Genomic DNA, 15,768 nt, shown 5'->3' on the forward strand with positions numbered 1-15,768 from the left:
CTCGACGGGCTTATTTATACAAAATATATTTTCAATTTCTGAAGCTATTAATTTTTTACGTCGAATATATATTGTAATACGTGTATTGTAAAATACATGATAGATTTGTACATTGTAAAGTGATTGTACTCTAATATTGATATTATTAGGTTTTGGAAAAAATAATTTTATTAGACATTGGCAGTTATAATGTCCCTATGTCATCTTGTCAGCCAACCCTGCTGTTTGGCAATGCCACTATGAACTAAATATCACTAAAACCGAATTATGAACTTGTCTAGGATTTAGATTTTTATGGCTCACGGCGGTAAACAAGCGATTGGGTTGCCTGATGGTAAGTAAACACACCAAGGAGGTCGCATTGCCGGCCTCATTTCAATGAATAAATGTCTTATATCTCAGAGGAGCGCAGCTAATATAATTTTATTTGCTTTGACTCTTAAATAAGACCCTGTATTCGCACTGAAAATATTTCCCCGCCTCTCGCAGTATGGATTCTGTTTTTTATCTTACCTGTACATTTATGCGTACACTGGTAACTCCTTCCCATTGCGTTAGTTTACGAAAATATAGGCGTGTAGTGAATTTTGGTATTTTATGGAAATAAAGTATTAGTTATATACTTTTATGTAAAATAAAATTCTGCGTCATACTGAACATACCCTCTTAACTAATACGGTAGTAATGAGTTATCATTTCAACTACATATATATTTGCGCTTAAAATGCAAATTACTCGTCACTTATTGGACAGGTGGAAAAAAATCGACACCTTCGAGTAAGTAAATTATATTTTAGAAATATTTTCGTATAAAATAAAATTTTGGGGTAAAAGTTGTGAAAAAAAAAAGATTTTTTCTATCTAGTTAGTAGTTAGAGTTATCTCGGAAGATGATCCTGGAAGTCATACTAACCGTCAAAATGCATTCGCAAATGCAACTTGTTTAGTCCACAAAATTTGATTTCATGTTATTGCCAAGAACTACCTATATTTTTTACACCGTTGAAAGTCTGATGCCCTAACTCTTTAACAAAAGGCTTTATAGATTTTAACTTTAAAACTTCTAAATATCTATTACAGGAATATCTACATAAATACGAGACGAGGTAGACCTTAAAAAATGTCTTTACTTTTTAAATGGTGTAACTAGGAGATTGACTCTTCATGAAATCAGATATTTTTTTACTGTGTATATAGTGTACGTGCTTGCGTTTACTTCACATGAAATAACCTAAATAAAACGGTCAAATTGTAATACCTGAAAAACTCTTATCGTTTTTTATAACGCCATCAAAAGGTGTTACATTGTTTTAACAGTCAAAATGTTTTCAGATACCGCAAAGTGCATGGTTTTCATACAAATATATCTAGAAAATTTCAGTGATTTTTGGTGTTGTTTCTCACAGGGATAGGAATTTACCTAATGTTTGGTTTATTTTGTGATTTTCTTTTAATACGAATAAAAGATAATAATTAAAATTAAACCATTTACAACACTTCTGTTAACTTTCTAGTGCAGTAAGTGTTCTTATAATAATAAAATAATAACAAAAAGAAATAAATAAATTTAATAATTTCTCACAACCTGAATGCTAGGTTGTTACTTCCTGAAAATTACCCACAAGTTTAGCAGTTTTCCTCATTCGGGTAAATTCGGTATTCAAAATTGCTTAAGTTTCCTGGTAACTTGCAGCAACATATGATATGTTTTGCCTCGCGACATTTCATCAACAATGCACAAAAAGGTTCCAAGATTTTATTGGCTCGATAAGAGAACAGATCTTAATTTAAAGAAGCGAAGGTTTAATTTTGAATATACGTATCTTTGTGATTGACCTGCGACTGCACGAAGGTAGTGGTTATACCATCGTCAATATAAAGCACTGTCGCTTTCGGCCAATGCTAGTTCTTTGGACCTATTATAGAGAGTAAAAGGTGGGTGAACGAATTGTATTGGACTGAAAAATTTGTCAAATTTATCGGAGTGTTTGTGAAAGATGTGATGATGGCTTGCGTGGAAAGATTTGCGTTTGAAAGTGTCAAAAATATTTCAATTCTATTTCATTATTGAAACACGACGATAATCTTATATACTTAACCGTAAATAATTTTAAATTTAGGCCAAACGACTGTATTTTCAAGAAGTAAATAATGATTTACCCATGAACTACTAAACACAAATTACGACTTCAGTTGTAGCAATTGAGGACTTGTTAATAATACTCTTATCGTTGATGTTGAGTTGATTGTATTTTAATTTCAATTGGATTTATAAGAGCCTAATTTGAATTCTGATCACAGCTAGGCCAGCTTGCCACACTGATTATTTTGTGCGATAGTCACACACTGCCTTGCATTATCGGTGAACAAAAAAAATAATATATAATTTTTTTTACAGAATAACAAAATGAGAATAGCAGTGTTTGCTTGCCTTATCGCAGTTGCATTTGCAGCTGATAAATACAGCTCAAAATATGACAATTTTGACGTAGACACCCTGATCACTAATGATAGACTACTTAAGGCGTATATCAATTGTTTCTTGGACAAAGGAAGGTGTACTCCAGAAGGAGCCGACTTCAAAAGTAAGTAAATTACATTTTTTACTTCTTAAATATTGAAAGAAGAATTTATAAATAACTAATAAAAAAATTCCAAACAAAAGCAGCGTTAGAAAAAACGTGTATTTAGAATTAATAATATATCATTACTGTAGCTTATCAAGAGATCAATAACATTGTATTTGACCAGTTTTCGATCATTCAGTCAGTTAAAACCAACAAATTCTATATTACATATTACTCAATGAATCGGCAGTAGACTTAGTTTTAAGTGATTTTTTGACGTCATTAAGTGATGTTATATCGTCCTAACTAGAAACCTATTTAACGGTTTTCAACAATTTATTGACGTCAACAAATAATGTTTGTCTACTAATTCTCACACCATGTACTTTATCTTATGACTATTTAAAGTTGTTTGTTTTCTTAGAATTAATAATGTACTTACCTCGTAAAGTCTTCGCAAATATTTTGCGCAAATTGTGGTACATCTTAAGATATTCACAGGGATGTTCATATATTTATGCATATGTTATGTATAACATTTATCGTATACATACATACATTATTTATATGTATACATTATATCGTTGAGTTTGTATACCATAACATAAATCTCGAACTTTTAGACTAACTCGATTTATGTGATTTGTCAATATGTATTTATATATATATATCTTAGAATCGTAAATTGTAGAATATGATATATCTATCGAATATCGCTACATAATGATAGCATATTACCCAATAGAGGATAAAATATGATCGTCCTTTAAAAGGCAGTTTATAAAGGGGACGAGGCCAAGGCTTATTCGGAAAGCAAACTTTAAGAACTTGTTCTACTACTTTTGGACAAATGTTATGGATTTGTTATACATGTCACACATGCTTTTAACTTAATTTTGAAAATAATAATGAGATGAAAATATTTTGGAATCGAGCTGAAAATAAACCCACTAGACAGGGGGTCTATCCGAACATCTTAACCACTGAGCTATCGAGACCGTGCCAGTTGTTATGAGTTTTACCGAGATTCACCTACGTTTTTGTTTTTAGAAGAAGATTTATCTTATATTAGGTAGAGTATTTGCGGTTCTTTACTACGTATGATTTCGTTAAATAATTTTCTCTTTTCTTTAGCGGTAGAAAAAGTTTACAAGCGCGAGTGGGTCTTGCTTATGAAGTGTTCAAGCTTTTCCTTGCCAAGCATTAATAAGGAATTTTTCGGATGTAGCAAATTATTTTCCACCAGCAACAATTACTATATTTACTATATTTTTCATAGTTAGCTATATAGGTATCTCAAAATCAAATTTTTGTTATTTTACCAATTTGAAATTCTTCTTAATTCAAAAATGGTTTTAGGAATCTCAATATAATTTCAAAGACTTATTTATAGATCCTCCATCACGAATACGTTCAATTTATTTTTTTTTATATAAAATTCGTAAAGCCGTTGATAGAATATATCTAGCTATAAAGTTTCTTCTGGGTCCTAATAGTTTCGAAATAAAAGTAGTTGTAAAATTAGGATGGACAGACAAATATATTTGACGAAACGAACCTATAATTATGGGTAATACTAATATTTTCGGAAATACTTTTACAGAGACTCTTCCTGAAGCCATAGAGACCGTGTGTGGGAAATGCACAGAGAAACAGAAGAACAACATTAGGAAGGTCATCAAGGCCATCCAGCAGAAGCATCCCAAGCAATGGGACGAGCTAGTGAAGAAGAACGACCCCAGTGGAAAACATCGCGCTACCTTCGACAAATTCATCCAAGGAAGCTAAATAATCGTAGCATTTATTGAACATAATCTCAAACAATTTCGAAGTGAATGCTCTACAATCAAATATTTTTTTATTAGCCAGCAATAGTTAAACGTTTTTTACTAATTTCGAATTCAGAACCAGTGGTCTTATCAAAATTTTAAGCGAAGATATTTCAGAATTAGGTTAAGTTTGTTATTAATGGCCTTTTTGATATCAGTACAAGCGAACATTGCTCTCTATAAGTAATTCAAGGCCCGAAGTTCAGTGGTATCATAGTAGTTTTAAAGTTCGTATGATTATGGTTATTTTCGTTTATTTATTAAACCATCTGTTAGGTTTATGATTGGATTACAAAATGTTGTTTGTGTTATTTATTTCAAATAACACCGCGTCGACTGATAATTGTAATAAATGATTGATATAACAATGTCTATTTATTAATTTTCACAATGAACTTATGTTATAAACTATATGATAAAAACGAATACAACGATATTACTTCTGAGGGTAGTCTGTGTTTTTAGTTAAACAATTAAAAAAATATATTCTGTGTTTAATTAGTTTCATAGTAAGTTATTTTAAAGAGAAACCTCTGTAAATTGATCAACTATGGATTAGCTCCGAAAAAGGAGAGGGTTTCTATATCTAGATACAAATTGTAATATACAATTTCATAGATGGGTTTGCGCCTGGACGAAAACTGAGTATAAATGTATTTTCCTGGCATAAACCTTCTCTGCAACTGAGTATTCCAATATTCAGAGTTCCTTCCCTCTAAAATCCCACACGGTATCCCAAACAAACCTAGACCTTGTAAAATCCAAATACCAGTCTATGTTTGGGCTTGCACAGTGGTCGCTGTTGCATTACATTCTTGTTTTTGTGTCAGGCGTGTGCGTTGCGCCAGAGTCACTAGTTGCTGATCGCCTCTGCTTGACGTAACCCAGGAATTGTGCAACGGAGTCACATAATCTTGCAAGCGCAATCGTTCCGCGTCGTACACCATTGGGTTTATTTCAAAAATTGATTTTGTTTTTATCTATGATAAATATAAATATAATATTCTTGGCCGAATTTTGCTACTAGTTATTATGTTGTACTAGTTATTATGCTACTAGTTATTATCCGCGGCTCCGCTCGTGACAAAGATTCTTGTGTGTTTCTAAGAAAAGTTCAACCCTAATGGCAGTCCCAGGCAGTCCCTAGTATAGAAATTGCATGTTCAGTATTGTACCTACAATGCTTCAGTATAATGAAACATGTAGCAAATTTGAAGTTTTAAAAATAAAATTGGATATGTCGGCGGATTTCTTCACAGCGTATGTATGTTATTAAAACAACCAATATCGGCGCACCACAAGATGACATAAGCTAATGAATTAGCCTTCCAAATATCCAAAGCTGTATTCAGCACTATTAACCCATTCTCGCTCACCCATAACATATATAACACTAATTGTAATAGACACCAATAGTTTATTTTTTATCCTTAGTTTTTATTATAATTAAGCAACGTCAAAATTTAATTTAATCTTGGGCCCAATCACAGATGGGACTAGCTGGACCTAAGTAATTACCCTTTCTTTAATAATTTAAGTAGTCTGACATATGAAGTAGACATACTGTACTTATATAAAAATGTACCGCGCTATTTTCATCAACCGTCCGGTTGTTAATCCCCGAGAGACAGACTTATGTCTAGTTCGGGGATGACCTCCCGGAAGGAAGATGGACCAGCCGCCCTAAACTATATGTATTAACATACTTTGTTGATTAAGGCAAATTAAGGACTATTATTATTATTAACTAATGTTGCGAGTTCTTTAAGTCCTAAGAGAGATCCTTAAGTCATTAATTATAATGAAATATGAAGCTATTGTATCGAAATAAAATGTAATAATATCCATAACATTATTTAGTTTTCAATCAAAATTAATTACCATTTGTTGCTACTTTGTTACAGAAGCGAGTTGTTTTGCCAGGTACTTTGTGAAAACATTAATTATAAATAACTAAGTACTTACGGAAAACGTAAATTATAATATTTATCATAGTAATGAAATAATACAACAGAATGATTCTTTGCTATTAATGTATTTATCTAAAATAAGGTAATGCTCCACATAGTCGTTAAATTCAGTTAGTCAGTATTAAAGTAACGCCTTGGTTGAGTTTTGGGTATCCACTTCGTAACACCTGTCTTGTTGACACATCTTACACGCGCAAGAGATGCTAGTTACTCGTAAAGCTATCACGCAGCGGATAACCCTTAGTATTCATAACATCATAACTTAGTCGGTTCCGATCAAGAATGACGTGAAAGCTGCTTCATGTTGGCCATTGGGATCATACTTGGATTTGAAGATCTTGAATTCATCAGGTCTCTTTTCTCCAATGGCCTTCACAGTCTTCCTCACGTGATTTCTTTGAATTGGAGTACATTTGGCGCAAGAAGTTGCAATCACTTCAGGAAGAATTTCTGAAATAAGAAAAAAATATTATGAGCAATATACTTCGTCATATCTGCACGTAAAATAACATACTTCGTAATTAATCATCCAATGAACAAAATGAACTAGTTACTAAGTACCTTTGTACTTTTATTTACGCTGTTATGTGGTGTACAAGAAATAAATAAATGAAAAACATATTATTATTATTAGCAACATGCTTCATCATATCTATAATCACGGAAATTAATCCGCACAATGCTTTGTCGATTTTCTTACTGAAAGGAAAACTTTTTGAGTTTGGCTGATTTGATGGTGATTTCGGATCAATTCCTTGATTGTCACTAACTATATCTATCTTAATACGTCGATGTCATAGAAACCTAACCCCCCTGTCGTGTAACTGGCCAAGACTATACATATGAGTAGCAATGTACAAGAATTACAAACATACTCATCATATCATATCTGCTGGACATACAATAATTACCTGTATGAGTTTCCTTTCAATTGTTTACGAAAAAAAAGTTTCATGTTTATGAAAAACTCGCGTCGTCGCATCGCCCCCTGCTTTGTCTCAATGAGGATAACCCGTAAAAACGAAGATAACTAACTTAAATTGAAGGAAAAAAAAAACAAAGAAGATATGAATAAGATAGTTGGTAAACAATACATACTTTTGAACTCCTCAGAATGTTCCAAATCGCACGGCCCTTTGTCGAGCATACAGTTGATGTAACCGGTGAAAAGATTATCGTCGCCAATGATTTTATCGACATCGACTTTATCAAATTTTTCATCGTAACACAACACTAGCGGGATAGCTAGAGCTACTAAAGCGATGCAAACAGCCTTCATTTTGAATTTTGTACTCTAAAAACAGAAAAGGTACCTATGTAATTAAATTTGTCGACAAGGATCATAGTTAAAGTTCAATGAAGTTGGCAAAAAAATCAGCATATGGGAAAACAAGAGGAGCAGGTATTCTTAATGTTTAAGTTGACAAAGTTATTACTTTAGATTTTATATAAATAAATATAATAATTTATGATTAAGTATAAGTTTTATCATGTCGCACAGTACTAAATTATTTTTATAAATAATATAAAATATGTATGTATTCTTACCGATTATTTCACAAGCTCTTGATAAGTTTAGATGTCCTCTGATGGTTACCAAAAATTTTGCAACATTTATATAGTAAAAATGCACGGAAATTCACAATTATTGTAATTTCCAAACAGTGCGACTGAAATTGTTCCGACTGTAATCATTATACTATCATTAAGCGGTTTAAACTAAAAAAAATATGCCTAGAACTCAGATTCAACTGTTAACCTTCAAATACACCATCAAAAATGTAATTGTGTGAATCAATGTTTTGAATAAATTATTTTCGAGCAAGAAAATTGTTTTGTGGCTTAATTAAAATCTGGATCTATCAATTTATTTCAAATATTATTTTCCTTTGTATATCGAAAGTTTAATAAAACGTATGATGAGCTTTGATACTTTTTAGGATAGAGTATCTCATTACTGTGGGGCTACCCTCAATTTGTGTGATTAATTCATTAGTATTATTTTCATATAACTCTATGAAATTTTAATATGGACGGCAAAACCTGGTTTTTAAATTATCTTTTAGATTAATATTATAAGTTATTACTTTTATTACTTTTTATGATTTAGTATAATAGAATAATGAAAACAAGTGGTCTTGGTTTGTTGCATCCAGAGGTAGTTCACTATATATCGGTTTTATTAACAGAGATGGCTGCTTCCAAATCAACAAAATACACATTATCAGGGTCATATTTATGTCTGAATGCGGCATAGTCCTCCGGGCGCTGTTTCTTCAGCTCTTCCAAGTATCTTCGTAAGATGTATTTCTGCGCTGGAGTACATTTCCCACAGGCCAAATTTACTATCTCTGGTATTGCTCCTGAAAATAATTATTATACTAGTTACAGACTGATTGGAATTAGGTTTTTGGATATAATCATAGTTATTCAAATTGAGTGAAGTACTTTTTTTAAGATCAGGGTTTGCAACGCCGGTACGGTACGTAATTTACTGCAGCGTCAACATTTTGAGAGATGAAATTGAAATTGAGCTAAGTAACAGATACTATTGATGGGGCCTATACTCTATGAGAGTAAGGTATTTGAAATTCTAACATTGATAGAAATGAAATCTTCACAAATGTATCGTCTCATCTTCGTTTCAAGTTACACCGTTTTGAATTAACCTTATTCAAAAGATATGCCCAACGTCTATAACATTTGTGACTAAATCCTGGAAGATGTATAAGGTTCTTCGCTCGTGTAATGAAGTTATGTGACACTTCAAAAATGATGTGGTCCACTTGCTTTTTAAAGTAGCTGTCATCTTGCTACAGGGGCGCCGATCCAAATAGCAAGCGGCTGACTCCTCCATGTACAGTGGGCTCCGGACCAGGCGGTCAATGTCGATGTTGTCGTGCTTAGAGCTGTACCTTCTCGCGTCTACTACCACCAACACTCCAATGATTATCAAAAGATTCATTCTGACCTGCATCTGAAATCATATTAGCATTTATCAGACATTGATTGCTTATCTATCCATACTTAATTTATAAACGCGTAAGTCTGTCACGCTTTCACAGCTAAACCGGTGGGCCGAATTTAATGAAATTTGGTGTTGATATAGTTAATGACTCAATGTGTTAAATATAGGCTACCACGTGTCGGAGCTGAGGCGGACAGCTAGTTGCATATATCAGGATGGGAATGTTCTATATGTAAGTAAGTAATAATAGATATTATCATAGAAAGAGTATGGCAATATTTGTAACTATTTAAAGGTTGAAAGCGATGTGAATTTTATATACAATTTTTTTATGAGATTATTTACCTTTTTCAAATTCAAATTCAAATCATTTATTCAGAAATTAAAACTTCACTGGCACTTTTTCTTGTCAAATTTTATATTTATAGTTATTTCTCACAAGCTACAAACTACTGGCATTTCGGAACGACCACTGCTGAGAAGAAATGCCGAAAGAAACTCATTTGAACAGTGTTGGTCCCTATCATGCCAGAAGGGCTATTGTTTCTTACAATGTATTTTTTCCAATAATATATAAAAGTACATAGTCAAAAGGTATATCAAAATAGGTTATGATTGTGATCCGAGTGCTGATTATAATATATATATATATATATATATAAATATATCGATGTGAAACACAATTAACTTACGAGAATATGAGATGACCAGTTCCCTCTTTCTTATTATTTTCCAATGTACTGTATGTAATTTAGCTTGATGTAATATAAGTACCCGTTGCACTTCATACAATTAAGACACTGAATATCCCGATCCTGGGGCATCGTTTTTATATGTTCGAACGCTCCTCCAGCTCGCGTCAACTGCATACGATTACTCATATACTCCAAAATAAGTACAATTCTTAGTATTTTATTTGTCACTCTGTGAAACTATGACTTGACTGGCTGATGTGGTGAGGAATACAAGTAGTATTTTCCTGATATCTTTCGGCCAACGACCCTGGATGATCACTCAATAGCTGAGCACAGGTTTCGTCATTATTTAATCATTTTCCAACGAATGATATGAAAATCGGTTGCTGTAATAAATATATAAATGGACAACACTCAATGGTCCACAATAAGCACAAAATTGTATCGCGGGTCGGTAACCTGATAATTTATAGCAATAATAACATATTTTTTAAAAGCTACAACATGTTCCACTGCTGGGAACATTTTATATCTTCCATAAAGGGATGATGGCAGTCCGTGGACTTCCAAGACTCACATCCAAGAATGAGACGAATATATTTATAATATACACTTTGATGATATAGAGTTAAATCTATATTACGCTTAGACTCACTCGACTCACTAGCTTATTTGTAAAAGTTTATTAATATACTTGATTCTCTGTCAATAAAAGAAATAAAAAATGTTGCGTAAGTGCCAATTTATTTGAGAACAGTTACATAAGAAACTGATGCACGAAGTCTTTAATTACACTGCAATTATTCATACAACGATTTTTTCCACAATTAATCATGCTTCAGACATAAATAGCTCACGAGGATTCACAACTGATGAGTACATAATTCAATAGTCAGATTAATACTATCATTACTTTTAAAATATTTATAATTCTAAAATCAGCTGAAAAATACTGTCGTTCTGATTATAAAACCTACGGCTTTCAAAAATATCTATATACATAGTTGAAATTAAAATTAAAATATGATTGGCCACAGTTGCACCACTCAACTTTGACGTTAATTATAACATGCGCGTCCATTGTATAAAATGATAAACTTTGCGTTTTCGTGGATAGATTAAAGCTAACGCAGCGGTCAAAATTGACTGGTGCAATAGTAATGCCACGGCTAACATACTAATGTATACGTATAATACTTTCGTATGTTACATTTTTGTATTTAAATGCAAATGTTTGGATTATATGTTTGAAATATGAAGTATTCAATTTCTTTTATCTATGAGTATTCACGTCTCAATTTAGTACAGTGTGGCCTAACCTAATTGACACATATTTTTCATAAGTACTTAAAAGTTATCTTCATCATAGTCGTGTTCCTCATGGCTGAGGGTCGTGGTCATTACGTGGTATGAAACACACACAACAACTTTTTTGGCATTATTAATGGAGTGGTTTGCCATTACCTTATCCATTTCACACACAAGTTAATAGTAATCAACCAGTGTGCAGGTTTCCTCATGATATTTTCCTTCACCGGAAGCAAGTGGTGGTCTATAAAAACTGCTAAAAACTATACTACTTAAAAGTCATAAGTAAACCATTTTTATTTATGGAGAGATTGCCAAAGAAAGCAAGCTCCAAAAGTCAGCAGCTAAGTTATTATTTAGTATACAAAACACGTAAGATACCTATGAAAATACAATGTAAGGAGGTATACATACGATGACTAATAAGCAGTAATAAGTGATGATTTCTTTATTTATTAAAGCCTCAACATGTAGAATTTTTGGTTGACGTAAAGAAGAACATGGAGACGTTAAACAATGCAAAATTAATACTGACATTGATGTTATAGGTAGAAACAAAGTCTGCTGCAACATTTTATCTTCATTTTTTCCTGTGTTTGTTGAAAGTTCAGACGTTAACTCTCATCAGACTATATAAGACTAGCCTGGATTTCCACAATTAGTTTTTCTTGCAAAACTCCGTTGCAGGTAAAGCGATTCCAATTTTACTTCATCGATTCCATTTTTTAATTTATAAATATATAAAAAAATATAAGTAAAGTTTATATCATATTACATTCTACTTTAAAGTAATTTATAAGTATAGTCAAACTATTAATATTAAAGTAGCTTCTGATTTTACATTTCAATAGTATTTTTTAATTGAACAAAACATAACCTAATATTATATATCATAAACTATCCCTATTTATAATTTTTAGGATGACAATTTCGTTTTATATTATCCAAACATTGTTCTTTTAATAAAACGGAATTGTAAAAATCTACAATAAGAATATTTAAAAAAATGTTGTGATTTTCAGTTTCTCCAGCATGCGTGCAGCGGTGATACTGGCCATCTTGGCTGTTATGGCAGCCATAGTTGTGGCTGAGGAAGACTACGCTGCGTACTTCAAGGACGATGTCAAGATGAAGACAGCCATGGAGTGTTTGCTGGACAAGGCTCCGTGTGGGAAACTCCAAGGATTGAGAAGTGAGCAATTTATCATTCATAAAAGTTATACCCTTGAGACCTTCACTTTTTTCTCCTGAGAGTAGACCTTAATAGGCACTTTTTCAAATATTTTTTTAATTTCTTAAAATCTACAAAGTACTGAAATTGGATTTCAATAGGATAATTAAAAAAATGTTTTGATGACCATTCGATGGATTCATATTGAAAAACATCAGTGAAAAAAATACTGTGATAATGACAATGTTTTCAAAGATATGACAAAAATAAAATCACACATTTTTGGACTCGTTAAAACGATCACGAAATGTAAATGTCTACACAACGTATTAAAATATTCGCAAAGAAATCTATGTTTGTTCGATAGCTACATTATATATTATTACGTTTATGGTGATCACTTCATAATAAAAGTCGTTAGAAAACTTTATTTTTTATGATGCTTGAGTTTGATTTCATAATTCCATAGTTTAAAAAAATAATCTAACTACATTGTTGTATTCTACGAATTATCATAATGATCAAAAATAATATCTATTTTACCTACATTATACATATTTTTACAATTCTCTGACCTTGTCAACTACCCCATTCCCATTTTTAAGAAAATAAGGACCAATTAATAACAAGTGGTTGTTATATAGCTATCAAAATTCGATCCTATAAAATCTTACTACGATTGGGCAATAGATAACTGCAAGTCTAATATGTTGCTTTAGGACTTAGCGGAGAATAAACGTCTAAAAATGTATACGCTTTCGCTTTACTTCTTCTTTTCTAGTCCGAAAGGCATTTGGAATTAGACCTGTACCTGGGCACGTGTATTGCTCAGCGGTGCGCATCATGGAGCTCTTGTATTGTGCCGGGGACTGGGCAGCCGAGGCAAAGACAAATGCAACACAAAAGCTATAGGTATGCCATTGACTGCGTTGTTAGAAAAACCCCGCCTAGCGTGTTTTCCTAGCGTTTCTCTGGCAGCCCTAATCTGTGAAGATCACGTCCCGTAGGAAGTATTTTCGCAGCTCGTGGTGTTTAACGATTACTTATGTTTTTAGTGAACGTTTCTCCATATCCTACAATGGTGGATTATATACACTGGTCCGTATATATATTGTTTTTGATATACTTTATTAATTACAGACAAGTTCCCCAAAATGATAAAAGACGACTGTGGCACCTGCACACCGGTTCAGAAGACCAAGTACGACGTAGTGAAGAAACTTCTCCAGGAACACCATCCTCAGTACTACAAGGCTTTGAAAACCAAATATTCGACATGATGTTATAGCGATGAATATTTTAATAAACTGTTCCCTTTGTAGTTTGTGTTGTGGTTGATTTTATTTACTCATTTTGTATGCGGATAATAGGTATTAGTAGTAGATTTTCATACTTGAAAAGCTATAATAATTTACCACTTATTAGATAGATATGTTAAAGGGAGAGCTAAAAATAAAAGTTTTATGATTTGTTTACCAATTGCACTTGCCGTTTTTATAATAATATTTGCATCATAGATTACATCAGGTGATAAGGAAGCTAGATAACTAATATAATAAGAGCTTCCTTATTATCTTCTGTACCTAATAAGTAGTGAAATGCTAGTTGTCTAGTGAGAGAAAAGACGGTAATAGTCGTAAAATATTTCATTCAGTTCCTGTACGGTTTCGGTTATGGTTCATGTATGTTCCAAAAACCAAATTAAGTTGAACTTAATGCAGCTTTCCATTTTCGGTGAAAGAGTTTTCACTCTCAAGTGAGAAACATAATGAAACTATGAACATAATATAAGCTGAAACGCCTTGTAACATTCGTAGAACGTTGTAGCGGATAGTAATCTTGCTGTATGTATTTGTGTGGGGAAAGTAATTTTTATTTGAAATATTAAATTTAAATGTATTTTAAATCCAACCAACATAAAAATTGGATTTGATTTGGATCAATCAAGGTTTGATTATACCCAAGTATTTCAATCTACTTAGTACATGTTGGAATACTTACTACAACTAGGTACTATTTAGGAAAGTGTGTCTTTGTAAAATTACAATATATATTTAATTATAATTGTATCATAACAATGGGTAGGTACCTACTTATTACTTAAGTACTACAATAAAAGTTATCTTCTGCATTATAATGACGTCAACAAATTACATCACGTTGTTTGTTTGCTGCTGGGTGGCTGCTGGTCTCGGGATCAGTGACTGTAGTTTACAGCACGGAAATCCTCAGTAAGTGTTTAGTCAGAGGAAATAACAAATAAACATTAAACTCGGGGCTTGATACTTTTCATGATTTTTCATAATAAAATATTGTCCGCATGTAGACAAAGGAAAAGGAAAAAATCAGTGACAAAGGCCTTCCTCAAATAAAAAAAAACACTCCGTCATTAGCCAATTTAATGTCCCCACTGCTGGACACTGACCTTACTTATGAATATTATGGGCCATGACCCGCCACTAGGACTCAATGCGGATATCAATCAAAATACTACTTATTCAAAGTCAGTCATTTATTCAGAAATTAGACCTTCACAGTCACTTTTTGATGTTATATTTTGAACTATGAAATTTGGTACACGGGTAGAATACTGGAATAACACCTAGGGTACTTTTTATCGCGAAATTCCCACGGGAGCGAAATCTCGGGGCACAGCTAGTACCTACATAAATATGTATTGATCGAGTACATATTATGTAATTATAGTGAAAATAAATATAGATATAAAATAATAATAGATACAATATATGTCGATCTATATAGTATGGTGGTAAAATCTATGACAGGAAACAGATGGAAATACTCTATCGACAAGAACCTAGTTCTTAAATGTATTGATGATGATGATCTTAAAAACTCAGCTTATTATATTTTAATAGCCCTGCCGTGGCGTGTATCAGTGATGTTTTCTTCCTTCCTCTTTCAGATATTAACTATCTAATTTTCTAAAGGCATCTGTCATTACCTTTGTAACTACCGCCATAAGTAGAAGTATTGTCCTACGTATAGGCGATTCAGGCAATATTGGTTAACTGTTTATGTCTTCTTTCACCCGTAGCCTTTGTGTTTCTGAATTTTGGATATAAATATAGGGCATATGAGAATTACTGTGTAACCATTAGCTGAACGTCTCTTACTCGCAATCAGATGCACTATAGAGTAGTCACTCTATTATGGCAAATCATCCTTTCCTTATACGTAAACCCTACTTTCTCTTTAACCAATTATAGGCAAGAGGACCAAACTGCACTGTATATATT

At 32.5% G+C, this 15,768-nt stretch overlaps 4 protein-coding genes across 7 annotated transcripts; 2 read left to right on the plus strand and 2 right to left on the minus strand.

Moving 5' to 3' along the window:
* The first annotated feature begins 658 nt into the window (after positions 1 to 658).
* On the plus strand, positions 659 to 4,764 carry LOC128677940 (ejaculatory bulb-specific protein 3-like). 3 transcript variants are annotated; one of them, XM_053759115.1, is made up of 3 exons: positions 659 to 777; positions 2,399 to 2,585; positions 4,171 to 4,764. In XM_053759115.1, the coding sequence occupies exons 2-3, from the start codon at positions 2,408 to 2,410 to the stop codon at positions 4,353 to 4,355; spliced, it is 363 nt and encodes a 120-aa protein (XP_053615090.1). In that variant the 5' UTR covers positions 659 to 777; positions 2,399 to 2,407; the 3' UTR covers positions 4,356 to 4,764. The 3 variants fall into 3 exon arrangements, with proteins under 3 accessions (XP_053615090.1, XP_053615092.1, XP_053615091.1); XM_053759117.2 differs by lacking the exon at positions 659 to 777 and adding an exon at positions 1,345 to 1,518; XM_053759116.1 differs by lacking the exon at positions 659 to 777 and adding an exon at positions 1,812 to 1,935.
* A 1,648-nt stretch (positions 4,765 to 6,412) lies between these two features.
* On the minus strand, positions 6,413 to 8,363 carry LOC128677939 (ejaculatory bulb-specific protein 3-like). The gene is made up of 3 exons (XM_053759114.2): positions 7,915 to 8,363; positions 7,465 to 7,660; positions 6,413 to 6,816 (listed from the first exon to the last, which is right to left on the minus strand). The coding sequence occupies exons 2-3, from the start codon at positions 7,643 to 7,645 to the stop codon at positions 6,629 to 6,631; spliced, it is 369 nt and encodes a 122-aa protein (XP_053615089.1). The 5' UTR covers positions 7,646 to 7,660; positions 7,915 to 8,363; the 3' UTR covers positions 6,413 to 6,628.
* Positions 8,364 to 8,502: 139 nt separating this feature from the next.
* LOC128677936 (ejaculatory bulb-specific protein 3) lies at positions 8,503 to 10,186 on the minus strand. Its single transcript, XM_053759110.1, has 3 exons — positions 10,027 to 10,186; positions 9,157 to 9,343; positions 8,503 to 8,729 (listed from the first exon to the last, which is right to left on the minus strand). Exons 2-3 carry the CDS (start codon positions 9,341 to 9,343, stop codon positions 8,533 to 8,535), a joined length of 384 nt encoding a protein of 127 aa, XP_053615085.1. The 5' UTR covers positions 10,027 to 10,186; the 3' UTR covers positions 8,503 to 8,532.
* Positions 10,187 to 11,866: 1,680 nt separating this feature from the next.
* Positions 11,867 to 13,829, plus strand: LOC128677943 (uncharacterized). 2 transcript variants are annotated; one of them, XM_064436536.1, is made up of 4 exons: positions 11,867 to 12,024; positions 12,360 to 12,529; positions 13,290 to 13,420; positions 13,649 to 13,829. In XM_064436536.1, exons 2-3 carry the CDS (start codon positions 12,370 to 12,372, stop codon positions 13,418 to 13,420), a joined length of 291 nt encoding a protein of 96 aa, XP_064292606.1. In that variant the 5' UTR covers positions 11,867 to 12,024; positions 12,360 to 12,369; the 3' UTR covers positions 13,649 to 13,829. The 2 variants fall into 2 exon arrangements, with proteins under 2 accessions (XP_064292606.1, XP_053615094.1); XM_053759119.1 differs by lacking the exon at positions 13,290 to 13,420 and having other exon boundaries at positions 11,869 to 12,024.
* Positions 13,830 to 15,768: the final 1,939 nt, after the last annotated feature.

This window comes from Plodia interpunctella, chromosome 18 (assembly GCF_027563975.2).
Source record: "Plodia interpunctella isolate USDA-ARS_2022_Savannah chromosome 18, ilPloInte3.2, whole genome shotgun sequence".
Lineage (NCBI taxonomy): Eukaryota > Metazoa > Arthropoda > Insecta > Lepidoptera > Pyralidae > Plodia > Plodia interpunctella.